The sequence below is a fragment of the Pecten maximus genome, chromosome 9 (assembly GCF_902652985.1).
Source record: "Pecten maximus chromosome 9, xPecMax1.1, whole genome shotgun sequence".
In the NCBI taxonomy this organism is placed as follows: Eukaryota; Metazoa; Mollusca; class Bivalvia; order Pectinida; family Pectinidae; genus Pecten; species Pecten maximus.
The window spans coordinates 11,856,343-11,878,218 of NC_047023.1; the positions used below are offsets into that span (position 1 = coordinate 11,856,343).

At 35.5% G+C, this 21,876-nt stretch overlaps 3 protein-coding genes across 3 annotated transcripts; all 3 read right to left on the reverse strand.

Annotated features, from left to right (window-relative positions):
• Positions 1–393: 393 nt before the first annotated feature.
• LOC117335151 (zinc transporter ZIP3-like) lies at positions 394–3,790 on the reverse strand. The gene has a single exon (XM_033895109.1). It carries the CDS (start codon positions 3,524–3,526, stop codon positions 2,435–2,437), a length of 1,092 nt encoding a protein of 363 aa, XP_033751000.1. The 5' UTR covers positions 3,527–3,790; the 3' UTR covers positions 394–2,434.
• Positions 3,791–7,649: 3,859 nt separating this feature from the next.
• LOC117334983 (zinc transporter ZIP1-like) lies at positions 7,650–10,519 on the reverse strand. Its single transcript, XM_033894862.1, has one exon. It carries the CDS (start codon positions 10,366–10,368, stop codon positions 9,271–9,273), a length of 1,098 nt encoding a protein of 365 aa, XP_033750753.1. The 5' UTR covers positions 10,369–10,519; the 3' UTR covers positions 7,650–9,270.
• Positions 10,520–14,558: 4,039 nt separating this feature from the next.
• On the reverse strand, positions 14,559–15,634 carry LOC117333875 (zinc transporter ZIP1-like). The gene is given in 2 exon segments (XM_033893294.1): positions 14,559–15,257; positions 15,260–15,634. Coding segments are annotated over 2 exon segments (753 nt in total). The 3' UTR covers positions 14,559–14,879.
• Positions 15,635–21,876: the final 6,242 nt, after the last annotated feature.

Here is a 21,876-nt window from a genome sequence, read left to right on the forward strand (position 1 = left end):
ATCACGTGTGCTCTGTGTAACTTCGGTATATTAGGAAACAAAGCATGCATGATTTATTTTGATGCATTTAGGATAGAGGTTATTATTCCAAACGGCATAAAAACCTCCATGAATATAATCAAAATACTAACACTGAGGACTTTATCACATAAACCCAAATATGTACCTTTGCGTACACGACCTTTTTGATAAGGTACGGCTTAGTTATTAGTTTATCACATCCCTTATTTGTGTAGTCTCCTGATAAACAGCCCCACTCCTAACCACCAATCTACTCAGTCTATTGACCTAGATGTGTTAGATCTACATTACAAAGTCGGGATTTTTTCTACCGTCAACAACATGTAACAAAGTGTCTATTGTTTAACAAACATAATTAATACAAGCAAAATGCAATTTTAAACATAACCAATACATGTTTATTCACAACTGAAGTATAAATTTATGTCATTTTTCTCTGAGTTACATATTTTAGAATATGCATAACATTATATATACAGAAAATAAAAATGTTTTCATATTTGTTTTAATTTAAAAATGCTAATGAAAAAAATCAACAAGAAATTTCGTATATTTCGCTACAAGAGATTCCTGTTGAATTCAAGTGAATAATTGTCCAAAACTTGCTATTTGATAGTCTGAAACTTAAAACCATTGATTGTATATTATCCATGTCATTAAAACACACACACACAAAATCTCCATATAACAAGCTAATTGTTTAAAATTGACAGCTTGCTCATTCTAACTACTTCTCGGTTAAGGAGGGGATAATTGCAATATCCAGCGATATCATTTCAAGTTTCAAACAAAGTCAATCTGTATGTGTATATCGAAACAGCTGCATAATGCCATGGTTATTTGATATAACATTCGTAAACAACACGAACTAGTTGTGTTCTCCTTTAGCATGCATTTCGCGTAACAATTTTGCCGAAATTGAAAAGCAGTTCAGAAAATTATATAAGAAAAGCAAGGTCCCTGATTCAACACGATGCATGCTCAGAATTGAAGATAATTCAGTGAAATTTGGCTAGAGTAGCGTTATGATATAGATGGCCTTACACTCGTAAGTTATATAAACGAGCTAGTTATCCTGTCTACCATGGGAAGGGAAAGGTCATTCTAAGCCTATGCGAAAAGACATGTTATGGATATAACAACTTTGAAAGAAAGACGGAAATGTATACATTTTGCCACAATGCACAAAATGAAATACTTCACTCTCCTGGCGTTTTTCTTTGATTATCAATCGCTATAAAGCGATCTGACTTCGACACTTTTATACTTCTACGTTCCTCAGCAGTTTGCGGTAAGAATTGCTTATATACCTTCTATCAGATATGTATTTAGATAAAAATCTAGTGTATGCTGTGTAGTTACGGCAAGACCTCAGCTTCTACCTCAGCTTCACCAGCACTTGAACGGAATCACCATAGCTTTCAATGTATAATTTCTTATTAAATCTGTTCAAACACATAATAATCATCTTTAGCTACTTTTGCAAAGCTGTCTTAACAAATTATAAATACTCATAAAAATAATCCGGCAGACCTGAAAGTACCATTAACCTCACCAAATCGTCTTCTAACGACTACGGTTACTTTTGCAAAGACATTTCAACGGTTTATACATGAATTTTATTGTTGTCGCATAGCGTTCAATATAAACAAGAAACATAAAAAACGGATAAAAACTAAATTCAAGAACAACAAAAATCTAAATATTGAAACTTTGCGGTATCAGTATATGTAAATATAAACAAAATTCATATGATAAGTAATGATAATTCAACTGTTCTTCAATGACATCGGGCATTTATATAAAGCAGACTTCCATCATTTTAATGGCGGAAATAGAACTCGGATTAAAGAGAGGATATTAATAATGCGAAAATAGTTCCAAATGTATACAAAATGTACAAAACAGAAGATAATTCCATATGCCTTGCATTTTTTAATGTGATGTCATTTTAGCTATAAGACGGCTTGCATGAAAAATGCAGTGTACACATAACTTATGTAACGTTTTAGTACCTTTCCAAATCATTATGGTGCCACAAAATTGATAAAGTACCTTTGACATTTTAGACATTTAGAAATGGATTTTATACCTTTACTTACAGTTGTCGAGATTCCCTTAGCAGCCGAAACAGCAATTAATTAATATATTGCAGTAAAATCATTTTTTCCATCATAAATAGAGTTTCATACTTTGTATGGTTACTTATATGCATGAAATTACGTTTATTTTCACATAAAACAGCCAAACCTTTTCTTCCGTTCTATTATTACAAATCCAATACATTACTAAACTAAATTCGTTCAAAAAAGTGAATGTTTCTACGATAATGAGGACTTCAATGAAAAATACCAGTACCAATACAGCGAAATGTTGATTACCATGTAGTTATGTCATGGCCAAATAAAACAGGTTAATCTTTGTCCAATACTTTGAGGCCAGCCATCGCCGCGAATCCAAGAAGTGTTAGAAAAACTTTCAACAAACTGTAACCGTTTGATAATTCTTTTTGCAGAATTTCAAAGAATGTTACGTAAACAAAGGTTCCAGCGGCCAGACTTTGTAGGACCCCGGAACTGATATCCTGTGCGGAACCTGTCGAACCTGAATTGGATATAGCGATGCCAATCGCGATTCCTATCGGTGACACTGAAGCCAGGTAAAGGACATATATAATGATCTGAATGTTACTGTCGATAATTTCTTTCATCTTCATGCAAACACTGAACACAACTATGATCTTGTGGATAGAAATGGCTATCGTGAGTGTCCATATACCAACCTCGGTGTCCTGAAGACCTATCGCCATGCCTTCGAATATCATATGTATCGAAAGGGCGATTACAAGAATAATCGTTCGGATTCGTTTTGTAGTTTTAGAACGACCATCACCAGAAATGTCCAAAGTTTCCGAATTGTTTTTTGTGCTGTCAATAGCGGGGGAATCTGTCTGTGATGTTTCATGTGTTTCATCCTTACTGAAGGCAGTTTCTCCTATTGTTTGGGAAGCTTCTGAACATATTTCTTCACTTTTTGTTTCATCTGACGCAAAAACTGTATTGATTTTACCATTGACTCTGTAATCTTTGGGGGCTTCAACATCTGTTTTGGATATCTTTTCACGCAAGACATTATCCTTATCACCGTGATCGTGTCCATGGTCAAGAAAAGGACTATCGTTGCCTTTACTGGCCAGTCCTATGATGTGTTCTAATCCTAACACGATAAAAAATCCAGCACCAATCAGCACCCCTGATAACGGATATTCTACTTCCGGTAAAGCTTCAGCAACCGTCTCCATTGATTCCTGAATAAGATGGAGGATGGAAGTGCCAAGAAAAACGCCTCCCGCAAAACAATTCATCAAACCAACGAAATATTGAAGCCTGGAAAGATTTTTCATTTTGTTCGACATCACCTTTAAAAGCCATAGCGGAGTTATTCCAAAAGTGAATGTTAACCCTAACAAAAGGAACATTGTTCCTATCTTAGCCATAGAAATCATGGCGAATCCTTGTATTCTCTGTCTGGTGCTGTGTTGGACTGTTAAAGGTGAAATGACACAGAGGGCATCTGTAGTTGGGGATGTATTCGGTTAGACAACTGGACGCGGTATATATACTATTGTAGCATACACATCAGGTCGCATGCGTCCATCGTTAAGCAGTAGGCGGATTTACACGGTACTGTAACTGACGCTATTGAGCTTATATAACAACACTTAGTATGTAGTTGATGACTTCCATATCTTGCGACGTTGTTTGAGTTGTCGTTATCTAACACTTTGAAGTAGAATTACTTTACGGCATTCAAATTTTGTGACTTTAGATTGTGTTTGTCTTGTACACGTGCCAGTCACATGAATGCTTCTTAAAACAACGTGTATATGTAATTGTAGCTCACAAATCTATATATTGAGGTATGTGCCCTTCGTGATCATTATATGTTTTCTGATCATTTATAATAACTTGATTAACTTTTCAGCAGACAAGTTCTTTAATTTCAATTGCGAAATGGCCTCATATTCATTTCATGTTTCAGATGATTCCATGCAAGAGGTTGTCTTGCCAGCATTCGGCAAGTCTCGAGTTGAGATATCCCTACCAACGGAATAGATCCTTATGAGATTTTGTAATTTTCAAAGCAACCACATGATGATTCCAATTTTGCTAAGGGTAGTATCCCCATTTCTCGCATTCCTCGCAGGATATGGGATAAAATTGACAGGGAAAGACAGCTGGCACGCGCTATGACGTCACGTACAATAACTTAACGTCATCTTTTTAGGTAGCGTAACCACGTCGCAAATTGATAACGTCAACATTTCCATGATGGTGCGGTGAGAATGATTGACAACACCTAAAGATATGTTACTTTCTAAGTATAGTACACGAGAAAAAATAATCATGCATGGGCCTAGCTTTGTGCTTCCCAGTCAAACTCTTTAACCGTGGCTGAGATATCACTGTCCACGGAACAGGTCCATTATATAAGTCTTATCCTCATGGGGAGATAAGTCTTATCCTCATGGGGAGAATTTTTGTTTTTTCTCTCTGCTTATCCTCTTATATTTGCATTCCTGGTGTATGTTCGTTATATAGCCTTACTAATGTAAACATCGTTTGATAAATGTGTATATAAACATCAAACTTGACGAGAAGGAATACATATCACGCCAACCAGGACGGTGCACAAATACGCAATTATTGTCAATGCGATATGACTTTTTTCGTTTCTGTTTTGACTTTTTTCCCAGCAAAATAAAAAATCGAATAGGGTAGAATAAACTAAAAATACCGATGAAAAATAAAGTATTTTGAATATCCTACATGAATCGATATATTTTTGTGGAACTGTATTTTAATTATTCTTGTTATTGAAGATCTTTCCCGCCAAATTGGAATCACCTGTTTCGCAATTTAAATAGTTGTCCGGTTGTTACTTTTATTACAATATACCGATTTATTTTTTATAAAATTGAATAAAAGAAAACGTTAAAATGTAAATTGAAGGAGTAATTTCTATTTTTCATCGTTTACTGATGTTTAAAATGCATTTAATTTATAGATTTATATTTAACAGCACTAGCATGCGTCATTTAACTTATCTGTTAAGAAAGTACTAAACACACCACTAAACGATAACAAAACAACAATTATTCCAATGTATTTATGTTCTACATTAATTTTATTCCTTCGTATGCATGACCAAGATAATAATAATCAACATGAGATGAACAATTAGCCTGCATTATATTTCTTGGAATTTCATATTCTTCAACTAAACTTCATTATAACCGAACTGATGATGCCATGCCAGATAGTTAGTCATCAGATTTTCTTGCGAAGTTTCGATTAAAATATTAATACATCATACGGTTCCTATCTCTCTTTTTCTTTTACGACATGCCGTAAGTCGGCGCAGTCTTTAAAAGTTCGTTTATTCAAAAAACGAGATCAAGTTAGTATTTTACGCGCTGAAAATATTTAACACTTTAAAAATAAAAAAATAACTCATTGAAACTCAACGCGTCAGCATTTCTCGTTCACAATCCTAAGTAAACATAAAACCAGCTAAATGGCAGGTAAAATTTAACGTGCTAAATTAGAAATTGTCGTGATATTAAACTTGTTTTGGGAGAGTATAATACCACGTCAAGACACTATATCATTTGTAGTAGGCTAGATGATGCAGCAGACGACATCCCAACGGCATACAACTTTATGAATGAACATTACGGTAATAGTAACAGTAAACTAATTGTAATATTATATAGATAGGACTGCTGTTGGAAGATCTTAGACTCTAAGGATATTACATGTATATCCGGAGGAAGCTGAACAGTCTATTGAAACATGTACGAAAACTGTCAGAAGTGACTTCCTCGTTTATGGCGAAGTGACATGGCAACGCATTCGCCCTTTCAAAAATAATTAAGGTAATATTTTACATGGTATTATTGACAACTAATCTCAGCTCCCTGACTCCCTAACCCATCACCAGAATTCCCTTTGTTATGATCTAACACATTAACATGGCTTACACATTATACAGGTAGTTGTCCAGTTCCTACTTGTATTACCTTTAGCCCTGCATTTGTACAGGTAGCTGATCTCCCCTTGACCTAGTTTGAAACTTTATCAAATTACATCAAAAGTATCGCTTATAACGTAATCTCTACATCATAGATAATAGCCTATATGTAAAATTCTAATCTGGTGTTAAATTGAAAGAATCTTGATACTGATAACAGTTAGTCCTCAGTTACATTTTACTGAAACTTGCATTAAAAACTGGTTCAACATGCCCATATAGGGATTATACTAAACTATGTCCCCAAATGAAATGATATTAAGCTTTTAAATAGTATTACGGATTTTAAATCTATTTTCAGTTTGTACCTCTCAAACTCACATTGCTGCATCCACAAGAACCACAATCATTCTGAGAACTGAAAAGCACCATGGAAAAGCAATGGATACAATTGCAATACCATGTGCCATTTTAGATCTAAATATATCACTGCAGGACAGGTGATAGCTTCATGAAGAAACAAGTGACCTATTTTGACAACCAGGAAGCTATTACGCTTGTCTCCAAATATTTTGTGGTCTTGACTGAAATTCATCATAAAAGAGTCATTTATGAAACAGTGAATATTTAACTGTTTAGATTGATGCCAAATGGACATATTAAGTTACAAAGTCTGGAAATCATTTGGCATTTAATATAATTGACTTTGGAATATCTGAACATGTACCCTGTCTGTAATGACATATCAGGGGCCGGGGAGGACTTAACATAAATTATGTTGTCTTTCTTAAACTAAATTATCCCCCCTTATCTCCCCTTTATACATCATAACCACGTTGAGAGCTTCTCTTCGTAAACATCGCTGAGATTCAACAGCATTTGCCGCACTGATGTAACAACGCTGCTGATTCGCTGACAATATTGAAGGTCAGCGATAGTGGGAGACTGATTGGATCGACGGCAGTGACGACTACAGATATATGACGTGCATAAAAAAAACTGTCACAGTCAGCACTGAGAGGCCTACCGTCCTGAATGGTAGCCTTGTATATCATAGGGAAAACTCGGATCATAAGTTTTATACTTGTGTATAATCTTTTTTGTGTTTTAATAAATAAAGTACGTTTAAATCAAATATTCTTAAGCTGATCGCAGTAACGTCCCTGCCGTCAATCATACGTTGCAGAAATAGCATGGCAGCATTGATAAGTATCAAGTAGGAGATTATGATGCTTGGAAAATGTTTTATAGTAAGAGTCCAGTGCCGGATATATGATGTGCCCGGGAGCCTTCAGGCTTGGTTGCATCTTCAGTAATATGTGTATGGTTGCTTGTATTAAAAAAAATGACTACTTAGTCAATCAGTTTACTATTCTATATTACCTTTGTGTCGCTTACGTAAAACTTATGATAAATTAATAATTTAATATCAATAATGCACCTTAGTCGACACTGTAGTATCATTTTGTCCTTGGAAGAACCTTCACAGGTAGCTCGTTCAGGGTATGCTGGCACCGTCACAGTGCACCTTCCGAGGACTTGCGCCGTGTTAAGGATTGCGTATTTCTAGTGGAAAAACTTATTAAATTAGGCAGTGAGTGTCAATAATGCTGGTTTTCATTTGTCTGTTCTGTGCTGTTAAACAGCTGGGGACAAGAGATCCACAGTTTATGTTTCAAGTCTAAGAGGCTGGGCTGCAACAATGATAAATTAATTTTGATTTTATTTTAATCATGATATTATTGAAAACTCAATAGTTGATGACTTTTGACAGTTTAGTTTATTTAATGTTTAATCGGTATTTAATGAGATCCTAACATCTAAGACAATCGAAAATAAAAATAATCAAAACAGTTTTTTATAACAATTAATTAAATTTCTTTTTTTTTTCCAGTGCTATTCAATATACAATCTTAGCAACTGTGTGGGATATCTGGATGGAAGGGTTAAAGACCAAACTTTCCTGTTGTTTGATAAACAATTTAGTGAATAAACAGTGAATAATAAACAATTAAGTGAATAAACAGTATTTTAGAAAATGTGTGTTTGTGGGTAAAAATGATCAAAATGACATGATTTTCAAATGGACACCGCAAAAAATAAAAACACAAACATACTAGAAATACATTTGATACAGGATGGTTTTTTTTTTTGTTTTTTTGTTTTTTGTTTTTTTTTTTTGTTTATTTATTTTACTTCTCAGTAGTTTACTCGTTGAAATCGGTGGTAGATTAACGTAGGGTATACCATCAGTATATCATTATATGTATGAATGCATCTTACGAAACTCACACATCTAGCATTTCAGGCATGAGGTAAGACTAATGTATCACATCAATATTAATACATTTTTAACGTAATCCATCATCGCGTGGCGGAGAGGGCACTTTGTCAAGATTTTCGTTTTCTTCTCCAAGGTATAGCCTTTAGATTTTACCCAAATCGTTATCATTTCTTTTGTTATATTATATGAATAAACCAGACCATTGTTACATGTATAGTAATGGTACGAGGTAATCTGTCAGATAAAAGAAAGCTAATTTCTATTATCAAAAAAAAAGTTCTCTAAAAAAAGAGAAAATACACAAGTATCAATTAGCTGATCATCAATATAATTATTGAGTGATAGTCAAACAACTACTCTTGTATTAACTTCACTGGTACAAATCCAGATTGTAGACGTGCAGACTGAAATTTGCCAGATAGTTTGAATTTTTGTAATAATTTAGTAAAAAGCGTCTGGTATATCTGATACATTCCTGAGCTTTCTCTTATATCGTCATATTCATATTAGCATTATGTGTAAGAAAGCCATGTAAAAATGTGAAGTAATTGGATATTATCATTTAGTGCAGAAATAGATTCATGAAGGAGTCGTCTTAAGTGGACATAGCACAATCTTAAAGAGTTTCTCTTAGCATGATAGCGAGAAAATTAACATCCATTTCTTCTGTTGTATTTCCTACTGGCTACATGTTTTACCTGTTTCGAAACTGGTCACTACATCAAAAAATCTCTATGTGTTTAACAAGAACATGAGACAGGGACATTTGACGTAATGATAGCTTTCCTCGTCCATTCTTTCCGTCAGCCTGGGCAATAAGGTGCAAAATATTATCAATACCAATTAGTACATTCAGTATTTTGATTAATATCCAAAACTGTTAGCTGCATTAATATTGTATCAACAGTGTTCTAATGAGCAAATTTTGAATGCTAGTCAGCATCCAGTACTTTCAGGGCAGCCATAGCCGCGAACCCCAGAAGGGTTAAAAACACTTTTAGCAGACTGTATCCATTCGACAGCTCCTTCTGGAGAATTTCGAAAAATGTTACATAAAGGAAAGTTCCGGCTGCCAGGCTCTGTAATATCCCAGAACTTGTGTTCTGCGCAGATTCATTTCCAGAACCTGTACTTGTTACTGCAATTCCTATTGCTATCCCTATGGGAGACACTAACGACAGATACAGGATATATAGGATAATCCGGAGATTTCCTTCCACAATCTCCTTCATTTTCAATGTAACACTAAACACAATGACAGCCTTGTGAATCGATATGGCGGCCACCAATGTCCATGTATTCGAGACAGTGTCCTGTAACCCTATAGCCATTCCCTCGAATATCATGTGTATAGACAAAGCGATCACGAGAATTACGACTCGGATCCGTCTTGTTGTTTTAGAGCGTCCATCACCAGAAGTATCTATGATTGTTGATTTTCCCTCTTTTATTGCAACAGACACTGTCGGTGTTGATGCATGCGGCATGTCAACGTTAGAGAATGTCGTCTCTCCAGTAGTTTGGTGACCTAACGGGCTGATACCAGCCTGGTTATCTCCGTTCTGTGTTGCAGATGTTAAAGGAGGGGTGGTATTAGCGAATGTAGACCCTTCTTGTGGGACCACTCTCGATTCCCGAGTCTGATATTCTTTATTGTGACTCTTCAGTCCGTGGTCGTGTCCATGGTCTAAAAAGGGACTGTCCTCATCTTTACTGAAGAGTCCTATTGCGTGTTCTATTCCTAGAACGATGAAAAATCCCGTACCGATGAGTACTCCTGACAACGGAAATTCTAGTTCTGGTAAAGCTTCAGCAACTGTCTCCATTGACTCCTGAATAAGATGAAGGATGGCCGTTCCAAGAAAGACACCCCCTGCGAAGCAGTTCGTCATACTCACTAAATACTGGAGCCGGGATATATTCTCCATTTTGTTTGATAACAACTTTAGAAGCCATATTGGTGAAACACCAAAGAAAAATGTTATCCCAAATACTACGAATATAGCCACGACTTTGGCTGTCTCAACCATGGTTGCGTTGTATCAGCTAACAACAGTGCTTCAATGTCTATAATGTCCTGATTGGTTTGTGATTTGATAAGTGATATATCTGAGTATCGTGAGTGAGTTAGACTTGATGTTGTTTCGATCAGTAAACTTAATATCTGTCGGTGTAATCCATTGGTTGGTCATCGCGATACCCCGGTATGCGGAAGGTCACGATCGCGCTGTCGCTCTGTCGATAGCGTATGGTGTCTCAATGTGAAGCGACCGCCCACTTTTGGACTTTACCTATGATCAGGGGTGTCAAATATATGTATGATAACGTACACCGGCATTGATAACACATGAAAAGTACATGTACGAGTGTGAATAGCATCAATTTATAATACAGTATTTGTACTAGTGGTAAAACTATGATAGCGGAGTTGAAACGAAATGAAGATATAATTCTCTAAAATATTCATGGGTATATTCCGTTCACTGTTTTAAGCTGAATATTGTCGTGTAAATGATATGATATGACTTTTGTTGAATAATTGCAATATTAATGTAATATTCAAAAGTGAATTATAAAAGATGTCATACGTGTGAAACAGTATAAGAATGGAGAAAGTAGCCCCAGTAAATAGGAGGGACGAACATGATTGAGCTGTATCATATAAAGTAACGAGCAATATTTCCTTAAATCCACAATGAAAAAATCTACATTATATTGCTGATGTCACGACTGTCATGGTAATGTTAACAATATCTGCCCTTTCGGTTCTCCCGGTCTTAATTGTATTTCTCACTAGTAAATTTGTCTGCTGATTTCTGCAGTGAAAGGACATTTTTGACAAGATGACATCACTATCACGATTTTGTTTTGAATTCTTGAATTGCTTCAGATTATCAGATTAAATAAACAATCCCAAAACTTGTACTAATGTTTACCTGTAGACTGACGTGACGCACTAAAGCTCTAAAAGATACGTGTAACTTACTAAGTAATATCAGTACATGTATGTTTGGTTATGTGATCAATATCTCATCAACACGCCCACAACAGGTATGATGTATTGGGATGTATATCAGCCAATGTCAGTGGATGTGATATAACTCACGGAATATACAACCTTATTGCTAATTCTAAACAGGTGTTTGATTTTCTGTTACTGTTGTTGAAGATATAAATTGAGGTAATTTTATTGGAAAGACCTCTCCCGGTGTCATTTGGATGACGATGGCTTGCTTTCACGTTTAATCTTCAATTTTTAACAAGAACATAATGACCGATTAATGTAATGCAGATGATGTATTTTACAGATGGAAAACACGTTGCTATATCGTCAATGATACCAACTATACAACATAGCGTTCTGTGAAGCGAATTTTTTTTTTATTATTATTTTTTCATTTTTTGTTTGTTTGTTTGTTTTGTTTGTTTGTTTTTTTTGGTTTTTTTTTTTTTTTTGTAGCATCTATCTTTCGAGCATATCGTGAGATGAGTTATTTAATAAATCCGAGAAGGACCTACAGAGGTTTTTTTTGAAAACGCTAAGATCAAATCTCAGGCAATTTCCATTGCTTCATCCACTGTTTGTATAAAGTTACCGTTGATGAATCTACTGTATCACGACCGAACATCCGAGTGTTGTCAAGACACATGAAATACTATCAAATAAGTAACACAGAATATAATGTCTTTAATATTTGGACAACACGATACCAAAGCTTACCATGATACAGCTAAGAAACAAATACAGACATTTCTTCTTTTCAGATTAAATAAGTCCCCTGCACATCTTGAAAAGGACTATTAAATATTTTTTTATAGAACATTACAACCAAATTCTTCATGTATTTGATGGTATCCAGAAAGTTGAACCAATGAACAATACAAAGATGTTTTATGTTTGAAAGGTTTAATAGCTTGATATGCAAGCGTGTTTTGAATATGAGTCAGCCTGAGTCAGAGTGAAAACGGCAATTGAAACATGTGTACTTCTTTAAATGGTGTCAGTTGATGATGCCTGGCATGGTAAAACATGCTCAATGCCGATTTCTGATCAAAATTTATTGGATATTAGTACATATATTGAAAGTGTTGATGACGTTGAAACTGTGACAAAGACCAGTAGACACTTTTAGCATAGGACAACTAGACTATCCATAAGCCATGAATTGCTTGCGCATGTTCAAATTGCTAATGGCAAAAAAGCGTGCCAAACCGCATCTGTCAAACTTTCCATCCACCACCGAATTGTGAAATACTCCTTCCTGTGCCGAAGAAGAGCATTCTTCTTCAAAAACCGTTTCATCGTACATTAACTTTAAAAGTGCGGAAGATAGCGAATATGTGAAATTAGCATTTCGAAAGTTAATTTCGCTTGGTCATATTAAATACCTCATTATTCATAGTTCTATGCATAAGTTTGACAGGCCGGTTTGCTTTGCAATACTTGAATGTATGAATTACAACAAAAGTGATCTCTGGTTTTTAACATCAAAGAGTACTGCAGGGACCCATACCTACACGCCACAGAAAGTGATACCTTGTTTGTTCTGATAAACTGAAGATTATTACAAACCAGGAAAGTGTCAGTAAACTACATATCTGCTGATACATAGAGGATATCTAACAGTGTCTTCAGTAATACCAAATATATTTCATGAGTGGGGCTAATATTAGCCACACGAGTGAAATATATTTGGTATTACTGAAGACACTGTTAGATATTCTGTTTATTACATTTTTCATCAACGAAAACCCTACCCCGTATGCTAACTAGGACTACAGCGATAATTTGTAAACAAAAAAAGTAGTTTCCCCTGTCCAGGTCCTGATATATATGTCGGGCTTTCTGATTGGTCAATTATTGTGGTATTTTCTAATCATTAATTTGATTGGTCAAATCAGCAAAAAGTGATATTTTTCTAGTGAAAAATATGATATTCTTCACTAGTGAAAAATATCACTTTTATAAAATGAATAATTTTTGATATTTCACTGGTAAAAATGTAATAAAATCCATTGCTTGATCATATCGACACCACGGTATGAGGATTGTCGTGATCGTGGTGTTGATCTGTCGATAACTTATCGTGTCACGATGTTAAATGATTACCCACTGTCGAATTTACCTATGCTCATGGTTGTAACGGCAATGATAACACCTGACCTGCACAAACATCTATTTATAGTATTGTCTATTCTATAATATCAGTGATAAAAGTATGATAATGGAGTTGAAACGAAATGAAAAATGTGGATTTTCTGGTAGTAAATTAAATCATTAATGTAGATTTTTCTTTGCACCTTAGTAATTTCCGTGGCAAAAAGAGGAATAATAACAAACTTTAAAATCAATCAGACGCAAAGGACTTTCCACGTGAATATCGATATACTTCCATTGATTCCAGTTATTTAGAGGATGCACTTTGCGGAAATCTCTAACAGTGCTGATGATTTTACATTTACAAAGTCACGTAGCCTAACCAGACCTCGAATCAGTGACCTTGAAAGACCGTCGGAACATAGAAGGTGATGTGTACTTTCATTTAAATGCGTTGACATTTATTTTTTTTTTTAAATTGGAAACGGAAACTTTATTTCGTTTTCAACAATTGCGTAACAAGTTATATATCAACTTATATTAATCACGTTTATTGGCCCGGATTGAAGACCAATGGGTCTTACTGTGAGAGAAAATCTGAGTACTCGGGTAAAACGCATGTGGTCGGGCTGGTAACTTCATACCATTTCACCTCCGATCATGGAATCCAACCCTGGCCTCCTAGATTAAAGGCAAGTGTCAACCCATGCGTATTGAGTACATACAACATTGTGACCGTGGAAATAACAAAAAGGGAAAAGTGTTGTATTTATGGTGCGTGAATAATGTAGGACAGCACTAACTGTGATGTTAATAAATTATCTGGATAAGATTAATAAAAACCTCTATTAAGCAACCTAACTGCGATGACCTATGACTGTACGCTACATTTGCTTCCGTAGCCATAAAAGATTTGTTTTAAAACAATCATGGAAATAAGAAATTCGAAGTGCAAAATATTTAATTATATATATGAACTTTAGATGTATTTGAACTCGAGACTTAACCATGTATATATAGGAAGTTTTAGACTTAATTGAATATGAAATTTAGACATGAAAAATTCATGGCCGTTTTTTTTTCATGTATCTGATTTCTATGAATATTTCATTACAATGATAATTTTCATTGTCACAGTAAAGCTTTTGACGATTTTTTTCATCATGAAACTGAAATGCATTATGGTATGAATACTAAGTACATTAGAAAATCATGGTCAGGAAGTTGTTTCACGAGCACAGCAGACACATAACGGACATTTACATGTCATCGGTTATTCATGAGAAATATGTCATTTCTTTTTCACCAGCCCACTTTTCATTGCTCTCAATGTAACCCTTCCTAACCCATCTATATGTCAGCCTTAACAAGAACATTCAAAGATTAATGCTTTCCAACTCATTCAGTATTTACAGTACTTAAATAACAGACAAATTGTATATGCTAGTCAGCATCCAGTACTTTCAGGGCAGCCATAGCAGCAAACCCAAGGAAGGTTAAAAACACTTTTAGCAAGCTGTATCCATTAGACAGCTCCTTCTGGAGAATTTCGAAAAATGTTACATAAAGGAAAGTTCCGGCTGCTAGGCTCTGTAATATCCCAGAACTTGTATTCTGCATAGATTCATTCCCAGAACCTGTACTTGTTACTGCAATTCCTATTGCTATCCCTATGGGAGACACTAACGACAGATACAGGATATATAAGACAATCTGGAGATTTCCTTCCACAATCTCCTTCATCTTCAGTGCGACACTAAACACAATCACAGCCTTGTGTACCGATATGGCGGCCACCAATGTCCATGTATTCGAGGCACTGTGTTCTGTAATCCTATGGCCATCCCTTCGAATATCATGTGTATAGACAAAGCGATCACGAGAATTACAGCTCGGATCCGTCTTGTTGTTTTAGAGCGTCCATCACCGGAAGTATCTATGATTGTCGATTTCTTTCCTTGATCTTGAAAAGACACAGTCGGCTCTGATGTTTGCGAAATGTCAACGTTAGAGGATGCGGTTGTCCAGGTGCTGCGATAGCCAACCGGGCGGATACCCGCCTGATTTCCTTCGCTCAGTGCTGTAGCTGTTGTGGGCGTGATGGCATTAACGAATGAAGGCCCTTCTTGTTGGTCTTCTTTCCCTGCCCCCTGCCTGATATTCTTGATTGTGACTTTTAGGTCCGTGATCGTGTCCATGGTCTAAAAAGGGATTGTCCTCATCTTTACTGAAGTGTCCTATGGCATGTTCTATTCCTAGAACGATGAAAAATCCAGTACCGATGAGTGCTCCTGACAACGGAAATTCGACTTCCGGTAAAGCATCAGCTACTGTCTCCATGGATTCCTGAATTAGATGAAGGATAGCCGTTCCAAGAAATACGCCCCCAGCGAAACAGTTCGTCAAACTCACTAAGTACTGGAGCCGGGATATATTCTCCATTTTGTTTGATAACAACTTCAGGAGCCAAATTGGGGTCACACCGAAGAAAAATGTAATCCCAAAAACTACAAATATAGCCGCGATTTTATTTGTATCGACCATGGTGGCGTTGCGTCAGTTAACGACACTTTTCCAATGCCTATAATGTCACGATTGTGGCGTGATTTGATAAATGATATATATGTAAGTGAGTTAGTCTAGATGTGAGTTCCAATCAGGATTCTATCAGTAAACAAAATATCTGACGATACAATCCATTATATGATTATCTCAATACATAGTCATGCAGAAAGTCACAATCGTTGTATTGCTCAGGTAGATAGCATATCATGTCTCGATGTTGGGCGACAAACCACTGTATGACTTTACCCAAGATCATGTGTGTCAATATAGCCATGACTATACATATGATCATGTTTGTGAAATATAGGTACGATACGTGCAACGGCATTGATGTTCGTTCACGTTTTAAGCTAAGCGATCGGTGTTAAAAAATGTCCTGGTTTCACAATATCAAGCAAATCGTATTGTCGAATAGACGTTACATGCGTTGCTGAATTGAAATGTTATGTTAAATATCGTTCCATAGGCCTGCTTGAAACACTGCGAAGTCGTATAAGAGGTTTAACTAAAACCATCCATTATTTTTCTCCGACAACCAGACTTCATCAAATTGAAATGAAACTGTTGTCAATTTTCTATAATATCAATAGCACTATTCCTTTTATAGCATACATGTTAATTATTATCTCCTTAACTGTGCTAACGATGTTTGTAATATCTTTCCCGTATAACGACTATTAATAAATCTTGCCCAATTAGAGTGGGTTTCAAATGGATGGTTGAAACCGAATGAAAACAATATAGAAAAATGACAATAATCATGCCAATTCACATTAATAAAAACACCAATAATGTCTTATCGTACCCAATTAGAGTGGGGTTCAAATGGATGGTTGAAACCGAATGAAAACAATATAGATAAATGGCAATAATCATGTCAATTCACATGAATAAAAACACCAATAATGTCTTAATGTGATCAATATCAACTTAAAAAGGTATTATATACTATTTGTTTAATGTTCATTGGTTCAAATTTCGATTTTTTTTTTTTAATTTGTTTCGTGAGCATTTTGCTTTATGGATTTATAATACATTGGCCCATTAAATACTCAATTTTGCAAATATATGTGACATATCATTAGTTTATAAATACGTGCACCAAGGACATTAACGAAAATGAGTCGGACTAAAATAATGACATTGAAACATGCGCAAATTTTGAAAGGGGTCAGTTCAGGATAGTGTCTGGATAAGCTTTACCATATACATTATCGATTTCTTATCAAAATGAAGTTGGCTAGTTCAACAGAATGTGAAGATGTTGATAATAGTGAAGCTGACGTGTCAAAAACTAGCAAACTCCCATTAGCAAAAGACAACTAGGCTTAATCTATCAGCACTGCGTTGCTAGAGCATATTAAAACTGCACATTAAAAAAGTGTACCAACCAATATCTATCCAAATTAACGAATTGTGAATTACTCCTGAGCTGAAGAACCACCTTCTTCACCAAACGCCATTTTTTATCATACATTTACTTTGAATGTGAGAAAGGTAGCGGAAATGTAAATTAGCCTGTGGAAAGTTCATTTCGTGTGGTAGTAATCAAAGTATTCATACCTAACAGTTCTATAAATAGATTTTACAGACTGGCTTGTGTTGATGTATTTGAAGCTGTTAGCTAAAGACTGAATTTGATAATAGCCTTTTGATTATAGAATAATATATACCGAAATCATGACGTCATCAAACTGAAGTGCTGAAAGTAAGTTAGTATTTCTGTTATTTAACTAGGACTCTGTCAGCAAACTAAATGTCAGTCGATACAATCCATTGGATGGTCATCGCGATACCTTGGTATGTGGAAGGTCACGATGTCGGTGTCACTCTGTCGATAGCGTATCATGTCTCAATGCTAAGCAATCACCCTCAGTCGGACTTTACCTGTGATCATAGCTGTCAATATAAGGACGATTACGCGCAACGGCATATATGACACGTGAGGTGTTATAGTGTGTTGATACCTGTGATAGAATTATAATTATAGGGTTGAAACAAAATGAACGTATGATGTTTCAATAATACAAAATTATATTCATGGTTACTTTCGTTAATGGTTTAAATAGCACTTTCTTGTTAAAAAAATCCGTGGCTTCAAAATATCAAGCAAATAGGATATAATATAACAGTATTATTCTTAGTGGTATTGAAATGCTACATTGTAGATCACATACAATGATTAATAGACGCTTGTCTTTACACATCTCAAAATTTCCCCATTAATACATACATGTCTGTTATATTTTTCTCTTTATCTCTGGAAATACGATTCATAATGATATGTGTAACGCGGGACGAGCCTCAGCTTGGTTATTCCAGAAATCAACACAAGGAATCTAACACCAATTTCATATATACAAATTTATTTACATAGAATCACAAAAAAATACCAACTCATTCACTCTCCCAATCACCCTCTCTACTATACTACATTTATTCATATATTACTGAGTCTACAGTCTCTCCACACGACAGGAATGTCGTTCACTTTTCCAAGTGCTTGTGACGATTGGTGTCACGATCAGTTCACCTCGGTAATGTCAATCACGCAAATCATTCCATGTTTCACGGTGAAACAGAACAGGAAAAAAAAAACAATAAGCAGCATCAGCAGCATCCGGCAAACGGATCACAATAATGGTCCTCTACTGGCGAGGATATGTGCAGTGGATAGCAACCACTTCTCCTTCTGAACCATTAAATGGCCCTATACTTGTCTTCCTGGCAGTTGACCTCAACCTCTGGTCCGCCCTGACACTGCATCACGGAAGACCCGTTGACTATTCAGGTTGACCCATATCAACATCTTGCGATCATGTGCCCGTCATGTGAAGCCCAATCCGATGTCTGGGCTTCCACAAATTTATCTTGCGCCATAAACACGGCGAACAGGTAACGTTCGTGAGTGAACGAAGTGGTCACCTGGACAGTCCCACATATACTGTACCTGGGTACGCTCACACACATTCTCACGTGACCAATACCATACGAAGACATACATAAACTACAGGCGACCGTGACAATATGTTTGTATAGCTATCATCGATATTTTTTTTATTAATAAGAGCAGAGATAAAATCATGGTTGACAAAAAAATGACAACATATCAAAATATTAATGATTATGTCATTTTGCCAATTGTTGTGATTGTACTTGACCATTTGCAATATCAATGTAATATCAAATACTGAAATATGTCATACGTGTGGGACAATAGAAGAATGGAGAAAGAAGCCATTGATAAAGAAAGAGACGAACATGATTGGGCTGTAGCATATTAAGTAAACAGAAATATTTCCCAAAATCTATCAGAAAAAAAACCTAGATTGCATTACAGATATCACGGTTGTCATGGTGATGAAGTAAACAATATCTGCCCTTCCGGTTCATCCGGTCTTATGTGTATTTCCCACTAGTAAATCTGTCTGATAGATTGCTCCAGTAAATAGACATTTAAGTAAGTTGACATTACTGTCACACTGTCTTTTTGTGATGATTCCTCAACTGCTTTAGATTTTAGTTTTGATAAGCAACTCTCAAAACATTGCTAATTTCTATCTGAAAATTGACGTGTCTCACTAAAGCGCTAAAAGAGATGTGTATCTTATGAAGTCATATCAGTTACATGTATATGGTAGTATTTGACTGGAGTGACCAATATATCAACGCCACGCCCACAACAAGTATAACATATAAGTGTGTATATCGGCCAATTTCAGCAGGTCTGAACTACTTAAAAGTATTATTTTCTGTTACTGTTGTTACAGATGTAAATTCATGCAATTTCATCGGAAACACGCTTAGCGCAAGAGCTATTTTTATTTATTTTTTTTTATTTTTATTTTTCTTCATATAGGAATAGTCACCGATGAATGTTATTCGAATACTGTATTTTAGAGATTGAAACGTTACCATAACAACAATGATACCATCTGTACAACATGACTTTACTCTGGGTGGATTTTGTCGTTGTTTGTTCTTTTCGTGACTTTGTTGTGTGAAAGACATTGGAGCAGATATGACAGATGATAGCAAATTATCTTTTAGTAAAAGACATCTAGACTCTAACCTTAAGAAATGCGTCGCTGGTGCCTTTTCAAACTGCTCATTGATAAAAGCGTGCCAAACGGTCCCTTCAAACATGCTATCCATCAACGAATTGTGAAATACCCCTGATTGGAATGAGAGCATTAATCATCAAAAACTATTTCATCGTACATTTACTGTAAAAGTGATAACGGAAGCGAATTGTGACATTAGCCTGTGGGGAGTTCATTCATTACTCACATTTCTATGAATAGATTTGACAGACTTACTTGCGTTGCTTTGTTTGAGGGTGTGACCGCGACAACAAAAATGGTAATTGGTTTTTAACGATAAATGTGCTGCATGAATGAAAAACATTCACATACAGTTAATCCCTTCCCCATACCCTCATCCCACAAAGGGTGCAATTTTGTGGTTTTGTATTGTTAAAGCATTGAGAAGTCTGGATAATTAGGTTGTCAATATCCTAGCACTGTCTAGTATGTACATGCCTTTTACACTAAGCCTACATCATCATATCGTCGGCTATTCAAATCGCCTTTCGTCAGTGGTCCATCCGTCTGTCAGTTCGTCCGGGAGTACTCGTTCATGTCAAATTCTAAGACTGATAATTGAGGAGTGTTATCGTTATTTCTCGATAATGTTGAATGGACCTTTCTCAAATTTCATATGTAGGTTCCTCTTAATCCCTAATGATGTATGCTGTATTTTGAGTCTGATAAGAAAACAATGACCAAAGAGCGTCATTTAAATTTGACGTTTTTTTATGCATCTAAGAAAGTAAGAAAGGTCTTATTTGATTTTTGTCGACTTCCTGTGCAGATTTCCCATGTTAACGATTAGGAAGAAGATGAGAAAGAAGAGAAAGGCAGAAGAAAAATTCTTTTATGGAACAGCATTCAGTGTTGGGTGCCAAAATCTCTTTCGGATATCTTCTTACTTTATATGCATTGATTGAGTTATAAAAGATAAACACAGAATTTCAAGAGGCAAATTTTTAAGTGAAATTATATTGTAAGTCGCATTATATTGAATCATAACATAGATCGATACTCCTCATGAACATTATAAACTCATAGAGTCAGTTTATAGTCTTGTGATATATGTGACTGGATCACTTCTTACAACTTCTTTGCTTGTACAGATTGCAACGTACTGTCTTAAGGCCTTGAACAGTTGATTACTCAGGATTTCGATTCATGACCATACAAGATGTCTTAGGTAAAACGATAAGCAAAGCATAACAATTGAATCCTTCAAAGTACTATAATTATCATGTCCTAGGACTGCACACTACTTAGATTCCAAAGTCATCAAATTATTATGCAAAAGTCTCATAAAAAATCACTTTCATGACCATGAAAAAAACAAAAGTGCCAAATGCTTAAATATATCTTGATGACAATTAAATTTATCATCAGCTAAAAATATATTTAACCCGCAGACTTTACTGAGGAATTTTAGATATAATTGAATATGAAATTTTGGCAAGATATTTCCATTCCATAATTTCCTTTCTTTCTTTCTTAAGTTGTTGTGTACTTTTCATGAGTTCTATGAATTTTATTTGTACGATAGTATGTATTTGCATGATAGTTCATTTCATAACTATGATTGTATTCATGGTCACAATAAACTTCGGACACCACTTTTTTTATAATAATCAACCTGAAATGCATCATGGCCATGAATAATAAGTACGCTCGAAAAGCATGGCCACGAAGTTATTTCGTGAGTGCAGCAGGCACATAATGAAATTCATTTACATTCCGTGAATAATTCATGGATTAATGTGAAATATGCCATTTCCTTTTCACAACCCACT